The 19,655-nt window shown below is 40.6% G+C and overlaps 1 protein-coding gene across 1 annotated transcript in view; it reads right to left on the bottom strand.

The window, feature by feature from the left end:
* Nucleotides 1-19,655, bottom strand: part of EXOC4 (exocyst complex component 4) — a 348,756-nt gene that overhangs the window by 168,143 nt on the left and 160,958 nt on the right. The window contains exon 10 of the mRNA XM_083858929.1: nucleotides 10,573-10,669. Coding sequence (XP_083715055.1) covers nucleotides 10,573-10,669 — 97 coding nt within the window. The remainder of the gene's footprint in view (nucleotides 1-10,572; nucleotides 10,670-19,655) is intronic.

Raw genomic sequence — 19,655 nt, 5'->3', positions numbered from 1 at the left:
CCTTTTGCAAAGGTTTTATTTCCTCCCTGTAAGATAATAAACCTTTAGAGTATATAAATTTTTCCTGCTCTGTGCAACAGTTCTGAGTTTCTGCCCATCCCACCAAACCAGGCTGTAATTCCAAAATCCACCAGGATTTTCCTCTGGGAAAGCTCCTAGAAAATGGTATTTGTCAATATTTTCCCCCTTTCTTGGTGCGATTATTGTTATTTTTAGAAGGTCTCCAGTTTTTCTCTGTGTAAGGAACAATTCTGGTTTTTATCCCCTGAATGAATTTCCTGCCTCAGGTAAAAAAATATCAAACTTGGGTATCTCAAAACTAAGGAATTTTTGAGGGATCTGCATTGTTTAGCAGTATTATTTCACCTTTTATATAAGGTGTATAAAGCTTTAATTTTTATAAAATATAAATTTTTAAAAATGCACTTATTTAGCGGAATTATTTTACCTTATATATATAAGGTGTACAATATTTTTATTTTTATTATATTCTTATAAAATATAAAAAATTTTAAAATGCACTTTTTTAGCAACATTATTGCACCTTATATATATAAGGTGTATAAAGTTTTAATTTTTATAAAATATAAAAATTAAAAAATGCACTTATTTAGTGGCATGAGTTCACCTTATATAAGGTGTATAAAGCTTTAATTTTTATTAATTTTTAAATAAAATATAAAAAATTTAAAATGCACTTTTTTAGCACCATTAGTTCACCTTAAATATAAAGTGTATAAAACTTTAATTTTTATAAAATACAAAATTTTTAAATGCACTTGTTTAGCAGCATTATTTCACCTTATATATAAGGTTTGTAATACTTTAATTTTTATTTAATTTTAATAAAATATACAAATCTAAAGATGCACTTATTTAGCAGCATTATTCCACCTTATATAAGGTGTATAAAGCTTTAATTTTTATAAAATATAAAATTTTTAAAATACACTTATTTAGCGGCATTATTTTACCTTATATATATAAGGTGTATAAAGCTTTAATTTTTATTAATGTTTTTAAAATATAAAATTAAAAAATACAGTTATTTAGCAGCATTATTTTACCTTTATATAAGGTGTATAATACTTTATTTTTATTATATTTTTATAAAATATAAAAATTTTAAAATGCACTTATTTAGTACCATTAGTTCACCTTATATATATAAGGTGTATAAAGCTTTAGTTTTTATTATATTTTAATAAAATATTAAAAAAAATTAAATGCACTTATTTAGCAGTATTAGTTCACCTAATATATATAAGGTGTATAAAGCTTTAATTTTTATTATTTTTTTAAATAAAATATAGAAATTTTAAAAATTTAAAATGCACTTATTTAGCAACATTATTTCACCTTATATATAAGGTATATAATACTTTAATTTTTATTAAATTGTTATAAAATATAAAAATCTAAAGATACACTTGTATTTAGCAGCATTATTTCGCCTTATATATAAGGTGTATGAAGCTTTAATTTTTATTAAATTTTTATAATTTAGCAGCATTTAGGAGCTTTCTTTTCTCCATGTGAACATGTAAAAAATACAAATTGGAGAGAGAAAATTGCAATAAAATGGGAAATAGGGAACTTGATTAACAACAGTGGGGATTTAAATCTTCCATTTTTTTTCCCATTTGTTCTAAATGTGCCCAGAATTCAGGACCTTTCAACTCCACAATTCATCCACAACTTCTTCCCTGGCAGCTCCAGCACCAGGATTTTCATGGACAGAGCAATTTCACACTTAACTGGGAATGAATTTTGTCTCTGAAAAGTTTGGAAGTTACCAGAGGAAAGAAGCTTTTTAATAAAATATAAAAATTTTAAAATACGCCTATTTAGCAGCATTATTTCACCTTATATATAAGGTATATGAAGCTTTAATTTTTTATTAAATTTTTATAATTTAGCAGCATTTAGGAGCTTTCTTTTCTCCATGTGAACACATAAAAATACAAATTGGAGAGACAAAATTGCAATAAAATGGGAAATAGGGAACTTGAGTCATAATAGTGTGAGTTTAAGACTTTCAGTTTTTTCCTATTTGTTCTAAATGTGCACAGAATTCAGGACAATTCGACTCCACAACTTCTTCCCTGGCAGCTCCAGCACCAGGATTTTCATGGACAGAACAATTTCCCACTTAGGTGAGAATGAATTTTGTCTCTGAAAAGTTTGGAAGTTGCCAAAAGAAAGGAAATATGGAAGAGCTTTTCAATGACATTCCACAAAGTGCAATTCCTGCTGAGTTATCTGAATTTCCAAAATAACCAAACTAAAGGCCAACTTTTGGCCTGCAAAATTTATTTATGCCTATTCTGCAGAAATCTAAAAGTCAACAGAATCCAAAGTTAAATCCCTTAGAAATATCCCACAAAAAAGTTTTTTTTTTTTGTTTGTTTGTTTGTTTTGTTTTGTTTTTTTGTTTTTCTGTGCTTGAAAAACCTGTTTTTCCATGGGTTCACATCCCTAAAAGGCTTTTCCTGAGGTTCTGCCAGGACTTTCCTTTTGCCATGAAAACCCTGCAGGTGTTTGTGGAGCCAAATCTGATGTGTCTGAACCAAATAATCCCAATAAAATAGAAATAAATGAGAGTTCTGCACTGGAATATCCAGGAATTCAGCAGAATGGGAAAATGAAAATTAGTGGTGAAGGAATTTCAAACTCATTATCTGTAGCTCAGCTCAGGAAACTGAAAAGAGGGGAATAGTTGAAATAAATAAACAGTTCAGATTCTCATAATTGAAAATTAAACACATTGAAAATCTTTGTTCTTATCAAGCACCAGCTCTCCTGCCTTCAATCAAAAATTCATAAAGCTTGATGAAAACAACCACAAAAAAAATATAAATATTCAAGGTAATAGTACCATAAAGTGGACTTAAATCACACTGTGTTTTCATCCTTGGATTTCCCTTGTTCAGGGAAAACCCTCACTGAAGTATTTTCTGAAAAGCTTCCACAGACAGATTACAAATTTAGAATTTGTCAAGTTCTTTTTGCCTTTTTTTTTTCCAGCACAAAAAAATATCAAAGATGCTTTCCTGGTTCTTCTGTTGCTCTACAGATCTTTTTTAGGGATGTCAGAGTATTATTTCCTATATTTGAAGTGAAAGTTGGGGTTATTAAAGCAAATTTTAGCCACTACTGGGAGTTCATTGAACAGCATCAGCTCCTGCATGGCAAAATCTCACCTTGTCATTGAGATTTTCAGTGTTTGATAATTCTGGTGGCACTTGGGGACATGTGGTGCTGGTTAATGGTTGGATTTGATGATCTTAGAGGGCTTTTGCAACCTTAAATGTGGATTTTAGGGGTTTTTTTTTCAGGAATTTTGCACCTGAGATGGTTCAGTTGAATGGATGGATCTGTTGTGCCCTTCCAGTTTTGCTCAGAACTTCCCTGGCCATGTTTTCAGTCAGGGAAGTTGGATGGCTCAGGCAGTTGGATAAAACCATCATTTTGGATCCCTCCTGATGGAATTCTGCAATTCCCAAGGAATAAATAAATCACTGAAAATTCTCATGATAATCCTCGTGACGAAATCAGAATACGGAAACTTGATCCTCCTCCACCAGAACACGACTGAAATGCTGGAAATAAATTTAATGTTTCCTGTGGATCTCTGGAATGTCCAAGGCCAGGCTGGACATTGGGATTTGGAGCATCCAGGGATGGTGGAAGTTGTCCCATAACAGGAGGTGGATCTGGCTCTTTTTTAATGCCCCTTCCAACCCAAATCATTGTGTGATTCCATTAAAGAAGGAGCTAATCCTGCTTTGTTGGCTCAATGAACACGAGCCTGGTTCAAAGCCCCTCATTACCACGGAATTACATTAACACTGCTTTCAGCTATTCAGCCCCAGCTCTTGCAAATGTCAAAATTTCCTCTGTTCCTTCAGCTTGTATTTCATCCAAAGGGAAGGGAGGAGCTGGAGACATGTGAAATTTCTGACAGGCTGTTGATTTTCCCTTTGGATGAAGCATGTTTGAAAACTCCCAACTTGACTGATCTGCTGAAGCACATTCTCTGACAGACAATATAAAATCAATGCCTCACATATTAAGAGGGGATTTTTTTTTTGTTTTATTTTTTTTTTTTTTTTTTTTTTGGTGTGTGAGAGTTTTTATTTGTGTGGGAGGTGACAGTGGGGGGTTGGAGTGGGGATCACTTCATTTCCTGTCATGGAAAATGAACAGCCTCACCTTAAGGTTTTTATAAACTGTCATCTTTAATCAGACACACACACACACAGCGAGACTGTCAGCTCTCCTAAAGCATCGGGGGGGAGGAAAGAAAAAATAAAAATATAATTTTAAAAAAGGCACAAAATGTGAAGCTGTGCCTTCACTGTGTGAGTCCTTGTCCCTGAGACAGCCCCAGTCAAGAGGAAAGAAACCTTTTCTTCTCAGTGTGACAACAATCTGCTCTGAGATCTGTCCTTATCCTTCAGCAATGCCGACTCTGTGAGGTCTTGGCAGGGAGGAGAAGGGTTGGGATCCACCTGCCATCAACATCCATCCCTGCTGCTGACAGAGAGAAAGTCAACAGAGAGGGACTGGTCAGCTCCGAGCCTCCTAAACACTCATTAAACTGTGGATAGGGAGGGAAAAACATTCCCCCTGGAGGTGTCAAATTGATCCCATAAGATTCCCATTGAGGCCAATGGAAGGAAGAGCGGATGAGAAGTCAACTCAAGAGTGGAACTTCCAAAATAAAGTACCCAGTTCTCCCAGTGGAAGGTGCCCTGCTCATCTGGAGGGTGGAAATAAATGATTTTTAAGGTCCCTTCCTTGTTTCCAGTGTTTAATTTTGTGTTTCTGCAATAAGGATTTGAGATTTCTTGGTGCTGGCATTGCTGAGACCCCTGGAGGGCAGTGTCCAGCTTGGGGTCACTCATGAGTGTCCAGGGATGGGTCCTTCAAGACTTGGAGGGGCTGGAGGGTGTCCAGGGAAGGGAATGGAGCTGGAAAAGTCTGGAGAATTCCTGAGGGAGGTGGGAAAGGGAGAAAAGGAGGCTCAGGGGGGAATTTGTGGCTCTGCACAAGTCCCTGACAGGAGGGGACAGCCAGGGAGGGATTTGGGATCTAATCCCAGGGAACAGGGACAGGAGGAGAGGGAATGACCAGGGGAGGCTCAGGGTGGACATCAGCAGGAATTTCTCCATGGAAAGGGTGGTCAGGGCTTGGAACTGCCCAGGGAGGTTTGGATACACATCCCTGGAGGTGTCCAAGGAATTCCTGGATGTGGCACTCAGAGCTCTGAGCTGGGGACATTGGGTACAGTTTGGACTGGATGACCTTGGAGGGATTTTCCAGCCTCAGTGACCCTGGGAATTCATGATCTGATCCAAACCTCATCTGTCTCACCACAGAGAGGCCCCATCTCCCTGTCCCAGAGAGCAGGAAGAGATTCCCTGCCTGGCAGAAGCAAAAATTCCATTAACTAAATGATATTTTCCCACCCTTTGAAAGGAAATCTGTCGAAATGTAAGACCTGATAAATCTGGAGGGCTCTTTTCAAGGACCCACTACCTTTAAAAGTCTCCAAATCATGTTTCCTGTGCACTTAACAGCACCTCAGATATATATTTTTTAGATTTACCCACATTAGTCAGACTCAAACACAAACTTTAGCCAGTCAACATCCTAAGTTCCCTCTCCAAACCTGAGTCAGCCTTATTGATTTCTCTGAAATCAAGTATTTCAGTATTTGATTCAGAAAGCTGAAGGCATCAGCTCTCATTATTTAGCACTATTTGTGCCACAGGAGGACTTGACATTTTCTATCTACTTCACTAATAATAAATAACCCTTAGACTTTAAAATACCACATATTTTCCTTAACCTACTTGACGTGATTCAACAGAGTTTAAATTTAACATTCATCTAATTTTCACACTCCTTTTGCTTCCCCAAAACCCACAGCCCCTCTATTATCAACTATTCATTTTATACTGTGCAACAAGAAGATATTACAGCATATTTTAAAATAAAATCAGATTATTATTATTATTATTATAATATACCAAAAGGGGTTATTGGTGAGATAGACAGAGGTTCTGAGTTTTAGATCAATTTAGTGATGTGGTTTTTAACACCAGCAGCAGTTGATGCTCAAAGACCAAAAGATTTTGATGTCCCACGACAACTTTGCTGTGCCCTCCCAACATTTTGGAGGGCACAAAATAAACAAAATAAACTGGATTTAAATTCTACATCCAGCACCTTTTTATCTTGACATATCCTGAATTCAACAGCAGCTTGTCAGGATTATTCCCCTAAAACATCCCTGGGTGGATTGTCCTGCATTTTGTGGATCAAGGACACCAAGGACAGGGAATTCCTGGGATTTGACACTTGGCCATCAGCAGCTCAGAGCCAGAACTGGAGAGGAATGTTCTGATATCAACAGGAAGCAAAAATCCATCAGCAATCAATCCTGATTAGTCCCTAAAGGATTTTTTTTTTATTTAACAGCAGAGCAATCCCTCTTTTATTTACATGAAAATAACTGGAAGAAAGAGTTAATTCTAAAATTGCTATCAAGCCTGCTGATTTCACTGATGGAGACCGCAGAAATGAACAGAAATATTTCATTTTACATGAAAAAGCCAAACTATTGCTGCTCTCTTCCCTCCCACTCCCATCAATCCCAAGAGGTAGAAAACTTTGCAGTACCCTGAACCTCACCCCAGAGCATTAAACTTTAGCTTTTTTACATCCCAAACAACATCAGCAGAAGCAAATCAGGAATTTTGCTTTTCCTTCATCTCTGTGGGTTTTTCCTACGCCAATACACCAAATTTTTGGTTTTTTTTTTCTCTCTCTGTGTGTCCAGACTCAAATTCAAGGCAGAGATCAGGACATCCCACCTGGCAGAGGGGATATCCCCCAAAGGGCACCAGGAGAATTTCTCCTTCCCCATTCCTCCCTCCCAAGGTCACGTCCTGTTGGGAAGTGACTTTTCCTTCCGAATCAATGAGCACGCTTGGCTTTCTCCTCCATCCTCCAAGCCTTTTAATTGCTGCTTGATCCTAATGAAGTGTGGCTGATGGTAATAAATGGAAACCCTCCCAGGCCTCAATATCCAACATCCAGCAGCACCATCCATCCCCTTCCCATTCCTCCCCCTCTCCAGCCTCGAGACTGCAGACATCTGTTCCTCAATTGTCTGGTAATAAACACACTCTATAAAGCATATGTAAAATGATTATTATTACCCCGAGGAGCCAAGTGCCTTTCAAATGCCAGCTGAAACAAATAAACATTAAAAAAAAAAAAAGAAAAAAAAAAAAAAATCAAAGACATTGAAAAATCCCCACCAAACAAATGGTACGACAGACATCGCTCAGGCTGTTCCATATTCCAGGAGGAAGGGATTTGGGATTGTTCCTGTGGTTCTTTTTTCCAAAGGGAGATGTTATTCCTCAGCCCAGGAACTCCAGCAAAGGATGAAAGAAGCAACTGGACTCTTTTGGTAACTTTTATACTTATGGCACCTCCCACTAAGGAAAATCAGAGGTGGGTTCTGCCTCAATTTCTGAGTGCAATTAGTTTCCAGAGGTAGTTAGAAAAAACTATTCCCAGGAATCACCTTCTCTAGAACACCCACCTGCACCTCAGAAATTCAGTTTATTCCATGTGTGGTGGAGTCATTAATTGCTGGTAATTAATCTGGGCCTTGGTGTGTCTGAGCTGTCCTTGTGGAAATTAAGGATAACACCAATCTCACTTCCTGCCTCCCTGCTCTAAAGGAATTCAAAGGCAAGGAAAGCTTTGAAAACCATTTTTTTTTTTTTTGAAAACCATTTTTTTTGAAAACCATTTTTAGGTGTTTTTCCTTACACCTTTCCTTATTTTAATAGAGAATTTCTCTAAACTTTGGTTATTGGTTATCAAGTCTGACCCTGTGTCTTTCACAAGGATCTGGAGCCAAGTTCCACCCTCAGTTTGTAAATAAAAAAGGATTAAAAAGTGGCTTTTTAAGCAGCAGATTTGTCCCTGTGCTTGTGCCCCTCTGATGTGATCAGCACTGACACTTCTCATCGCAGGAGCACAAAAGGGAGAAATTCCCAGTGATGAGTATCAATATCAATACCAATATCAATATCAATATCAATATCAATGCTCTGCTCCCAACTCTCCCCTTCACCATTTCAGGCCTGAATTATATTTTAAAAGCCCATCACTTGATGTGATGCTCAGCCTTTAAATCACATTTTCCTCAGTGATCCAGTTTGTTTAATGCTTTCAGGAGCACTCAGCTGTCTCATAAAATCAGTGAGTCCCTGCAGTGCTGAAACTCCTCTGGTGAGATATTTATGGGACTTTGATAAAAATAAGGGAAAAAAAACCCCCTTGTAAATAAAATATTGATCATTTGAATTCAAACCAGATCTATTTCAAGCATGTACAGGGGACAGGGATGAAAGATGAAGGGGGCACAGGTCATAAAGAAGCTCAAAAAAAGGAAAATAAAACAGGTGGAAACTTCACAGCTCTGCAGGAATTACCTCCAGGAGAGCTGGACATTTAAAACAGGAGCATCTAGAAAAAGGCAAAAAAAGGATCTAACCAAGAGATGATCATTTTATGATTCCACGTGCCAGAAATTACTGCAAACATCTGTATTTTAGCAAATCTTTTACCAGAAATTACTGCAAACATCAATATTTTAGCAAATATTTTACCAGAAATTACTGCAAACATCTATATTTTAGCAAATATTTTACCAGAAATTACTGCAAACATCAATATTTTAGCAAATTCACCACACTGAGGATTTCAGCAGCTGCTGGGACAGGCCATGGCTATGGAACAGGAACAGAATTCCCTGTAGGGAATTGTTGTCAGCTAAAAAACCCTGTGATATCCCAGATTTTCTGCATCCCATTCATCCCTCAGTTCAATCTCTCAGCACATTCCCTGAACCCAACGTTAAAATGAATAAAATCCCATTAAAATTATTTTTAGAGCCTTCTCCAAACCCCAAACTCTCCCACATCCCGCAGGGAGAGAAAGACCAAACTGGGATAATCCACATTTTCCTTCTTTTCCTGCAATTATTGATGAAATCCTCAAGGCAAAGGGAGTGAAGATGGTGCAGGTGGGTTGGCATGAAAAATAAACACAGATACCTCAGTCTCCATGCAATTATTTTTTTTCTGAGAGGGAAATGATTCCTCCTGCTTGACTTGCAGGCTGGGAATGCAAAGTGAAGTGTTTGGGAGAAGTGCTATTTAAAGTGTTTTGCTCAGATGGGAGAAAAAAGAAAAAAAAAGGAGGGGAAAAATAAAGCAGGAAGGCAAAGAGAAAGGATTTTAATCAATGGAAAAGATCTCAGCAATAAAAATAGGAGCATCACCATTTTCTGGGCTTGCATCATGTCTGTAAATTCATTAATGATTTAGAAATTGAAGTCCACATCATCATAGTCACTGAGTTTCAGTTGTCCATTTTTTCCCATCATAAAACAGCTGAAAACTATAAATTATCCTGTGGAAAATTCAATTTTTAGCCCATTTCTTCGGTTTAAAAAAGACAGAGGTGGGAGAGAAATGTGCTCATGGAATTCTCCACTTTGTTATGGGCTCGTAGCAAGAAATAAACTCTTTTTTTTCAAGGCAAGATCGTGCACACCATAACACATTTCAGGATGTTTTTGAGATTATTCCAATCTCTGCTGTTTTGACACCAGAAATTTAAATTTGGAGGATTTGGTGCCTTTTCCAACTGTGTTTTGAAGTCACAAATAAGTTCAGCTCTCAAGCACAGAGGTGTCAGGAGGAGATTCCTCCCTCTGGAAATCAGATTCCAATTATTTTTTATGATTATTTTGTGACTTTGTGGGTTTAGTATTGGAGAGAAACTCCTGTTGTTGAGTGACTCAGGATGGTGAATTCATACAAACATAAATAAAGAGGGAAATGTTCTCTAAAAGGTGCTGGGAAAGGCCAGATCTGGGGAAAAAGGAAAACTCTCCCAGGAAAAAAAAGAGGTGGGAGGTTGACATCAACAGAGACAAACATTATATTATTCAATTTCCACAAAACCAACAGGACAGACTGTTAGAAAAGCAGCAAAATCCAAATATCAGAGGTGAATTATACAGTGAGAAGAGGTTTATTAAAGGCTTGCTGTGTTTAAAATTCCAGTTGTGACAATTTTGGTAATCACTGGCTCACTCTGGATTAGGAATTAATTTGCAGCCCACAGTGTTTTATCAATAAACTCACCTTGTGGATTTTTTAATGAGCATAAAAAAACAACAAAAAACAATTTGTGGCAGGGTGCAAATAAACTTCACCCAGTTTAGGTCAAGAAATGACACTGGTCAGTGACACAGGAAATCCCACCTGACATCACAGTTCAGTTGGAAAAAGATTTTAAAATATTGTCAAGTTTGGTTTTTTTTTACACCCAACAACTTCACAATTCAACAATTTCACATCAACCCCTTCCCTCTGTGATCTCAGAACTGGAATGTGCCCAAATCTGAGGTTTAATTCCACTTTTTCTGACTCTTTGCAGCTGTAAAAGGCGCAGAAATATGGATTTTACCTGAGCAGGGGGTGGAAGATGATGGTGATGTTCCTGGCTCCTGGTTTGCAGACAAACTTGGATCCACCACCTTCAATTAAATTATCATCTGGACCTCCTGGAAAAATAATGAGGAATAACAGGTCTAACAGATCTCTCTTGATTTTTTTGGATAGTAAGTGATAATTAAACATTTAGTTAGAGATAATTAAAGAGGAATTAAAGGCTTCATTTCCTGGTGAAAGATCAGTCATTAACAGGAGGTTTTCTGCTCTCTGTGCCCTCCCCAAGCACTGCCAGGGCAGAGGGAACAGTGCAGGGGCTGCTTGGAGGTGACTTTGGGCTCCTCATTCCAGAATTGGGGACATTTTAGCACAAAATCCACCAAATCCAGGTCCTTCATCTCAAGTAACAAACACCAAACCTCTTGGCCAAGGGGCTCAGGTGGGTTTTGAAGCCCACAGTGCTTGGAAAGGGTGTGGAGAGCAGCAAATCCCAGAATTTTCCTGCGGAATTCCAACACCTCTGACTGGGGATGGCACAATTCCAGCCTTGGACATTTGAACTCATTTATTGTATTTGGAATTATTGGTTCTCCCAGGAGTTCATTCCCAGCTCTGAGTTTGGTAATTCCTGCATGGAGCTTTCCCTCCTCTGAGTTCTACATGAGTATAAATGGGTTCTCAGCTACAGGAAAAATAAATTTGCAGAGTTTGGCAGCAAAACACAACTCAAGGAACATCACTGACACATCACAGGCTCCAGGGTTTGGAGTGGCAATAAAAACCTCACTGGGTAAGTCCAAAATTCCTTCCACAGGCACCTCCTGACACCAAAATACCTTAAATTTGGATGTTGGGAGAGAAAAAAAGTGGGGAAATATCAATTTCCTGCAAGCTCTGCATGTCCTGATAGCAACAGAGTCCACTGGGAATATATTCCTGAAATATATTATATTATATTATATTATATTATATTATATTATATTATATTATATTATATTATATTTCCTGAAGGAAACATTTTTAGGACAACAGACCAGACACCCCACACACATTTGGGGCTTGGAACACAAACCCGGTGAGGAACAACTGAGGGAGCAGGAGATGTTTATCCTGGAGAAAAGGAGACTCAGAGGTGACTTTATCACTTTCTGCAATTCCCTGAAAGGTGACTGTGCTCAGGTGGGGTTGGTCTCTTTCTCCAGGCAGCACTGACAGAACCAGAACCTCAAGATGAACCAAGAAAATACAGGTTGGATATCAGGAAAAAGTTTTTTACTGAAAGAATAATAAAGTACTGGAATGGTCTGCTCTGGGGAGGTGGTGGAGTCACCATTTAATGCTGTTTTACACCACAATAACACAAAGATTTTGACTTCAGAAGGCTGAAAATTACTTTTTTTTTTTTTTTTTTTTTAATACTATTTTACACAGAGCAATTTGATTGGTGAAACCAAAACAAACCTTTTCAATCACATTGGTCAGACCAGAGGAACATCAAGAAGAAATCCTTCTTAAGGAAAGAAATATTAACAATTTGCTGTTACAAAAACACATATTTTGTTTACAAAAAATTCCCGTAAAAAGGAATTTCAAAAACCAAAACATCCAAGGCCAGAACCATCCCTGGATGTGTTTAAACAAAGACTGGATGTGGCACTGGGGGCCAGGGTTTAGTTGAATTATCAGGGCTGGGTTGGACTTGATGATCTTGGAGGTTTTTTCCAACCCAGAGATTCTGTGATAAACAAATAATCTTGAAATTGTTTGGGTTGGAAGGGACCTCAAAGCCCATCCAGTTCCAACCCTATGGGGACAACTTCCACTATCCCAGGTTGCTCCAAGTCCCATCCAACTTGGCCTTGGACATTTCCAGGGATTCCACAGCTTCTCTGGGAATTCCATTCCAAAACCTCCCCCCAAAAAAAGGAACTTAAGCAAAGTTTGAATATTTCAGGTATTATCAAGCCCTTTCCATGTGAAATCGCCTTAAATAATAAATACTAAATACAGAAATAAATCACATTATTAGGACAGTTTTAAAGGCAGGGAAATGACAAAGTTTTGAAATCAAAACTACCCCAGCAGGTCTCTGGGGTTTTTGACTCTGACATCTCCTCTGCCTCCAAAAAAAAAGGATTTATCCAAATGGGAAAGAGGAACAACACAACTGATGAGGAAGTGACTCCAACCTTCTTTTACAAGTGAGTTTTATGTGCATTTATATTTATGTGATTAAAATTATGTGAATTTATATTGGAACAATCAATCCACAGAAAAAGCTCTTTGGTGACTTAATTTATTTGACCTTTCTGCAGCAACGTGCAAGGACTGAGCAGCATTTCCACACCCTAAATAACCTCTCTAGGTCAGGGGTTTTTCCTGCAAGAATTCCCATAGATTCCAAGAGTAAAAGCTCCATCTCTGAATTCCCCACGGAGTGGGAAATCCTGGAAAACTGGAATTTTACAGTCACAACATTTCCAGAGCTGACTCAGCTCCTTGAACAAACCCTGAACACACAGAGCCCCTTGATAAACCATTCAGGGGTGTTTCCTACCAGAATTCCCATAGATTCAAAGGGTAAGAGTTCCAGCCTTGAATTCCCCATGGAGTGGGAAATCCTGGGGAACTGGAATTCTGCAGTCACAACATTTCCAGAGCTGACTCAGCTCCTCGAATAAACCCTGAGCACACAGAGCTCCTTGATAAATCCTTCAGGGGTGTTTCCAACCAGAATTCCCATAGATTCAAAGAGTAAAAGCTCCATCCCTGAATTCCCCACAGGAGTGAGAAATCCTAGGAAACCAGAATTCTGCAGTCACAACATTTCCAGAGCTGACTCAGCTCCTCAAAGGAACCCTGAGCACACAGAGCTTTTTGAGGTGTGTTTCCAACCAGAATTCCCATAGATTCAAAGAGTAAAAGCTCCATCTCTGATTTCCCCATGGAGTGGGAAATCCTGGAAAACTGGAATTTTGCAGTCACAACATTTCCAGAGCTGACTCAGCTCCTTGAACAAACCCTGAGCACACAGAGCCCCTTGATAAACCCTTCAGGGATATTTCCAACCAGAATTCCCATAGATTCAAAGAGTAACTAAATTCCCCATGGAGTGGGAAATCCTGGAAAACTGGAATTCTGCAATCACAACATTTCCAGAGCTGACTCAGCTCTCAAATGAGCACACAGAGCTCCTTGATAAATCCTACCCCAGCATATGGACATGGGGAGCACGAAGCAACTGAAGAAAGAGTTTTTTTAAACTTTCTTGATGGTGTTTAGAAAGAGGCAGCTCTAAAAAAAAAATAAAAATAAAAATCCAGGGATTTCAGCTGGGAGTTTAAAGAGTGAACTCTCACAACGCGGCAGTTTAATCGGGGAAGAAAAAGAGCCGCGAGTTCAAGGAAAAGAAAATTATTCACTTCCCCTGTTAATGTCAGATCCTGCAATTTCCAGTGGGCTCCGTGTCTTGAGCAGAATTATTGGAGAAGCCAGCCAAGCATGAGCTGCTGAGGCAGGGAGGAGGAAATGCAGGCTCCAATTAAGAGAGGGGTGTTATTCTTGCTCCATCAAGTCACCCTGCACTAATCAATATTATTGACTGGGATGAACTCCACGGCGAGGAATAAAACAATCTGTCTGATCTGCTGGGCCAGATGATGATGGATTTGAGGAGAACAGAACTCTGGCAACTGAGAGAAAAATGTGCTTTTACATCTCCTTGGCTCTCAGCCTTCCATTAATAACTGTGGGTGCTCTGCAGGTAAGTGCAGGCTGCAGGGAGGAAGGGATTTTGTTTGGATTTAAATGTTTTACTCAAAAAAAAAAAAAAGATGTTGTGGTGTAAATCTTACTCCTGGTGATGCTTTGGACATCTCAAGTTTAATGGCATTGCTTCTCCCACCTTCACTGCTCTAAACATTGGAGTTTTATTATGGAAAATCCTGGAGAAAATCCTGACTCTGTTTTACACCACAGCAACACAGACTCTGAGATTCAGAAGGCTGAAAATTACTTTTTTTTTATTTTTGGGATGTGTCTCCCTTTTATACTATTTTACACAGACCAATTTGATTGGTGAAACAAAGACAAACCTCTTCACTCACATTGGTCAGAGCAGAGGGACATCAAGAAGAAATCCCTCCCAGGAAAAGGAATGAATAACAAAGTTACAGTTACAAAAACATTTTTCTTGTTTACAGAAAATTCCCTGGGACAGGAATTTCAGAAAACCAAAACACCTCAGGCACAAAACCAAGGCTACAAAATCCCCACGTGGAGAGTAAAGGATTCACTCATTCCCTGTGAGTTGGAGATCTCCAAGGTCTGAAATGTTTTATTTTCATGGACCAGCCATGATTCCTCCACTGCAGCCAATTCCCTGTGCTGGGAACATCTCCAGAAAATACACCAGGAATATTCCTTTATGCTGATTGATTCTACCAAGAGCATCTCCTGCAGGGAGGTGAGTGATTGTTCATCCAAATAACACAAAACTGGGAGCTCTGGAAAAAAAAACAGGGAGTGGAGAATCCAAGAATGGTTTGGGTGGGAAGGGACATTAAAGATCACCCAGTTCCAGCCCCTGCATGGGCAGGGACACCTTCCATGGGCCAGGCTGCAGAGGAAGGAAGGGACCTGAGTTGTGGGGCTGAGTCCAGAGGAATCCATGGAGTTGCTCTGGAGCCAGGCTGGGAGAGCTGGGAATTGCCAGCCTGGAGAAGGGAAGGATCCAGGGAGAGCTTCCAGAACATTTCAGGGCTTAAAGGAGCTCCAGGAGAGCTGGAATTTGGAAAAGGAATGGAGGGACAGGACACAGGGAATGGCTTCCCACTGCCACAGGGCAGGGCTGGACGGGATCTTGGGAATTGGGAATTCCTGCCTGGGCTAGAATTGCCAGAGAATCCCTGGAATGTCCAAGGAAGGATTGGAGCCCCCTGGGATCATGGAATTGTCCCTGGAATGAGCTCTGAGGTCCCTTCCCACCCAAACTGCTCCTGGGATTCTGGGATTTGGGACACTCAGAATCCATCCCGAGGGGTTTGGATGGGAAATGGGGAGAGAAAAGAGAGGGAAAGGGAAGGGAGACCCTTCATGGATTCCTGAGATTCCAAGTGAAGCCCCTCAGTGCATTGATTTCTTGGAGAGGAGATGGATCCAATGTCAGGCTGGGAGAGCTGGGAATTGCCAGCCTGGAGAAGGGAAGGATCCAGGGAGAGCTTCCAGAACATTCCAGGGCCTCAAGGGGCTCCAGGAGAGCTGCAGAGGGACTGGGGACAGGGACAGGACACAGGGAATGGCTTCCCACTGCCACAGGGCAGGGCTGGACGGGATCTTGGGAATTGAGAATTCCTGCCTGGGCTGGAATTGCCAGAGCAGCTGTGGCTGCCCCTGGATCCCTGGAATGTCCAAGGCCAGGTTGGAGCAGCCTGGGACAGTGGGGGATGTCCCTCCCATGGCAGGGGTGGCACTGGATGGGCTTTAATGTCCCTTCCAACCCAAACCATTCCACAATCCCATGAAGTGTGGAAATGCCTTTTCTCCTCTCCTTATCAATGACCACCAGAGATCCAATTTGGACCCTCCCAAACCAGAGCTGAGCTGGTAAATTCTGCACTGCTGCTGTTTCCAGGAAAATATCCCAAACATTCCCATCTCTCTGGAAGCACCACTGCTATAACAGTTTCCTCTCAGGAGCAAAGTTTGCTGCTTTAATCTGCCTGGAAATAAATTACAAGGAACAAAAGAAAAATAAGGCAAACTTGGAGATGAAGCGAAATTTGTCACGGAGTTAATGACACCCTCCTGCCGTGCTGGCAATGAAGTGTGCCCACCTGAATGTCACTGCGAGTGGTGACACAGACAGGGCCATTAGTGACAGAGCTCGATGTGTCTGAAATGGAGCCTAAAATGTCAGGCTTTTCAAGATGAAAAAGGAGATGAGATGCAGAACTGGGAGCTCTGCAGGCGCTGAAAGTCAGAGCAAACATTAGGGGAGCTTCAGTTTTCTGTTCTGCTCGGTGAGTTACAATTGCAGTGTTTGAATGGATATGTTCCATGTTTACAGAAAATGGCAGAGAATCCCAGGATGGTTTGGGTGGGAAGGGACATTAAGGATCATCCCGTGTCACCCCTGTCACTGCAGGGACACCTCCCACTGTCCCAGGCTGCTCCAACCTGGCCTGGGACATTCCAGGGATTCTCTGGCAATTCCAGCCCAGGCAGGAATCCCCAATTCCCAATCTCCCATCCAGCCCTGCCCTGTGGCAGTGGGAAGCCATTCCCTGTGTCCTGTCCCTGTCCCCAGTCCCTCTGCAGCTCTCCTGGAGCCCCTTTAGGCCCTGGAATGTTCTGGGAGCTCTCCCTGGATCCTCCTCCTCTCCAGGTGAGCATCCCCAGCTCTCCCAGAGGTGAAGGGTGAAATTGGAAAAGTCCATTCCCACCCAAACCATTTGGGGATTCCATTCTCTGGCTCTTCCAAGGTGCTAAGGAGGAATCACACATTTCTCTCTGTATTTATCTGTTCCTTCAAAGCCCTGAGCACATCAGAGAAGAGGCAGCTCAGGCCCTTGAAAGATTTGCTGTGCAGGTTTTAAAATTCATGGCAAGTAATGAAGGAATTTCTTTTTCTTTTTAACAACATCCTGAGAAAAGCTCTGTCTGTGTCTCACATGAGAGCTAAAAAAGGGTGAAATTTCTTCTGCTGCCACTTCAGGAGCCATCAGACATTACCTCATTGTTTCAGAGTTTTATCTGCCTCAATTTCTTTTATCCTCAGTCCTGCCACATTTGCAATCCTACAAGTCACTGAAACTTTTCAGACACAGAGGTATTTGCCTGATAAGTAAATCTCTTTCCAAAATATCAAAAAAAAAATTCATTTGGGATCAATGGAAAACATCCACGATCCCAAAATCATGAGGAGCAACAGGGAAACTTCAGTTCCCTTCCCATCCCTGTGTTAGCACAGGACGGGCTCATTGAAATCCACAATTCACCTCAACAGGTTCCAGGTGTGGAATTAAGAATTCCTGGCCCTTCTCCATGATCCACCTTTCCTAGGGAGCCACTCCATGTTAATCCATGCAGAACAGAGGAATAAATAACTTTTCAGACACAGAGGTATTTGCCTCTGATAAATAAATCTCTTTCCAAAATATATATATATATAAAAAATTCATTTGGGATCAATGGAAAACATCAATGATCCCAAAATCATGAGGAGCAACAGGGAAACTTCAGGTCCCTTCCCATCCCTGTGTTAGCACAGGACGGGCTCATTGAAATCCAAAATTCGCCTCAACATGTTCCAGGTGTGGAATGAAGGATTCCTGGGCCCTTCTCCATGATCCACCTTTCCCAGGGAGCCACTCCATGTTAATCCATGCAGAACAGAGGAATAAATAACTTTTCAGACGCAGAGATACTTGCCTGGTAAGTAAATCTCTTTCCAAAAAAATCCAAGAAATATTTGTTTGGGAATCAGTGGAAAACATCAACGATCCCAAAATCATGAGGAGCAACAGGGAAACTTCAGTTCCCTTCCCATCCCTGTGTTAGCACAGGACGGGCTCATTGAAATCCAAAATTCACCTCAACAGGTGCCAGGTGTGGAATAAAGAATTCCTGGGCCCTTCTCCATCATCAGAGCACCTTTCCTAGGGAGCCATTCCATGTTAATCTATGCAGAACAGAGGAATAAATAAAAATAAAGGACGAGGCTTTGAAGCAACAATGGAGCAATCAACACATCCTGCAAATCCCGGCAGCTCCTCCACTCTTTGAGGGAGCAGAACAAGCTGGGAGCAGGAAAAGGACAAGTTTCCATGGCCTGGTGTTTCCCAAAAGTTCCTGATTTTGTGTGGGAATCAACACCACAGTTACTGCCTGCACATCATCTCCAGGGCATGGAAATTCAGATTTTGTTCAGCAAAAGGGAAGAAAGCAAAAGGGAAGAAAGCAAAAGGGAAGAAAGTAAAAGATGCCCAAAGAGAGCAAAGCAGGGGATCATAAAGCAGCTCAGCAGAGAGAAAAGATTAATTTGTGAACAGCAACTGTGGAGTTTTATAATGGAAATCTCCTGAGTTTTCAGATTTCTGTGTGTTAGACCCCCCCCAGATAAATCTGAGAATGATCTGGGTTGGAAGTTCCAACACCTTTCACCATCCCAGGAAGCTCCAAACTCCATCCAGCCTCACCTTGGACACTTCCAGGATTATTTCAGGCACATTTTTCTGTCTGTTCTTCTGTAATGATGATTTTTTTGTTCCCTCTGCTCTATCCTGGCAGTGAGTGACCCCCTGCTCTGACCCAGCACATGAGACTCTCTGGGAAGGGAATGAGGGAACTGAGATGCACCAGATTTAAAAAAAAAAAAAAAAATCCACCTTTATCAAGATAGACAAGAATAAGCTCCAGCCAACACTTGATTACTTCCTTGCTTGAGGGGAGAAGCAATTTAGCAGAGGTTTCTGACAGAGGAAAGATTGCATTTCTTGTTTGCTTCTCTTAATCACTCGCTCTTCTTTTAATCAGGGCAAGTGGGAATTTATACATCAGACCAGCAGGAATAAGGGGCTGATGGTTAAAAACACACAGGGCACTCACATTTTCCCCAAAATCAACGGAGATCAGAGCCAGGATGGAGCCCCAGAAGACCCAAAATTGATGGGAATTAGGTGGTAAAGAACCAAATGGGCTTGAAGGGAGCTCAGGGATGATGGAGTGACTCCAAGAGCTCCCAGTGCCTTGTCACCAGCCTGAACAGGGCACAGGGGACACCAAACTGCACAGCTGAGGGCAGGAGCACCTTAAACCCTGCTGACATCTCTCCAGTCACTCTGGAAATACTTTCAGCTCACCCTGAAGGTTGTAGAGTTCGTCCCTTTTCAGTATTTTCATCAGTGATAATTTTTCCCAAAAGCAGCGTTTGGGGTCATAGTCCCCAGTGTGCAGTGCAAGGGCAGCTTCCAACCTAAAAATCTTTAGGTGAAACATTAAAAAACACTAAAAAGTTTTAGAAACACTAAAGAAATTAAGAGATCATCAAATCAAGTGAAGTCTAATGGCTGAACCTTCACAAATACATCACAGGTATAA

The sequence above is a fragment of the Zosterops lateralis genome (genome assembly GCF_965231275.1).
Source record: "Zosterops lateralis genome assembly, chromosome: 4".
Taxonomy (NCBI): Eukaryota; Metazoa; Chordata; class Aves; order Passeriformes; family Zosteropidae; genus Zosterops; species Zosterops lateralis.
Note: the sequence above shows the minus strand (reverse complement) of the source record. Positions and strands in the feature narration are given on the sequence as shown.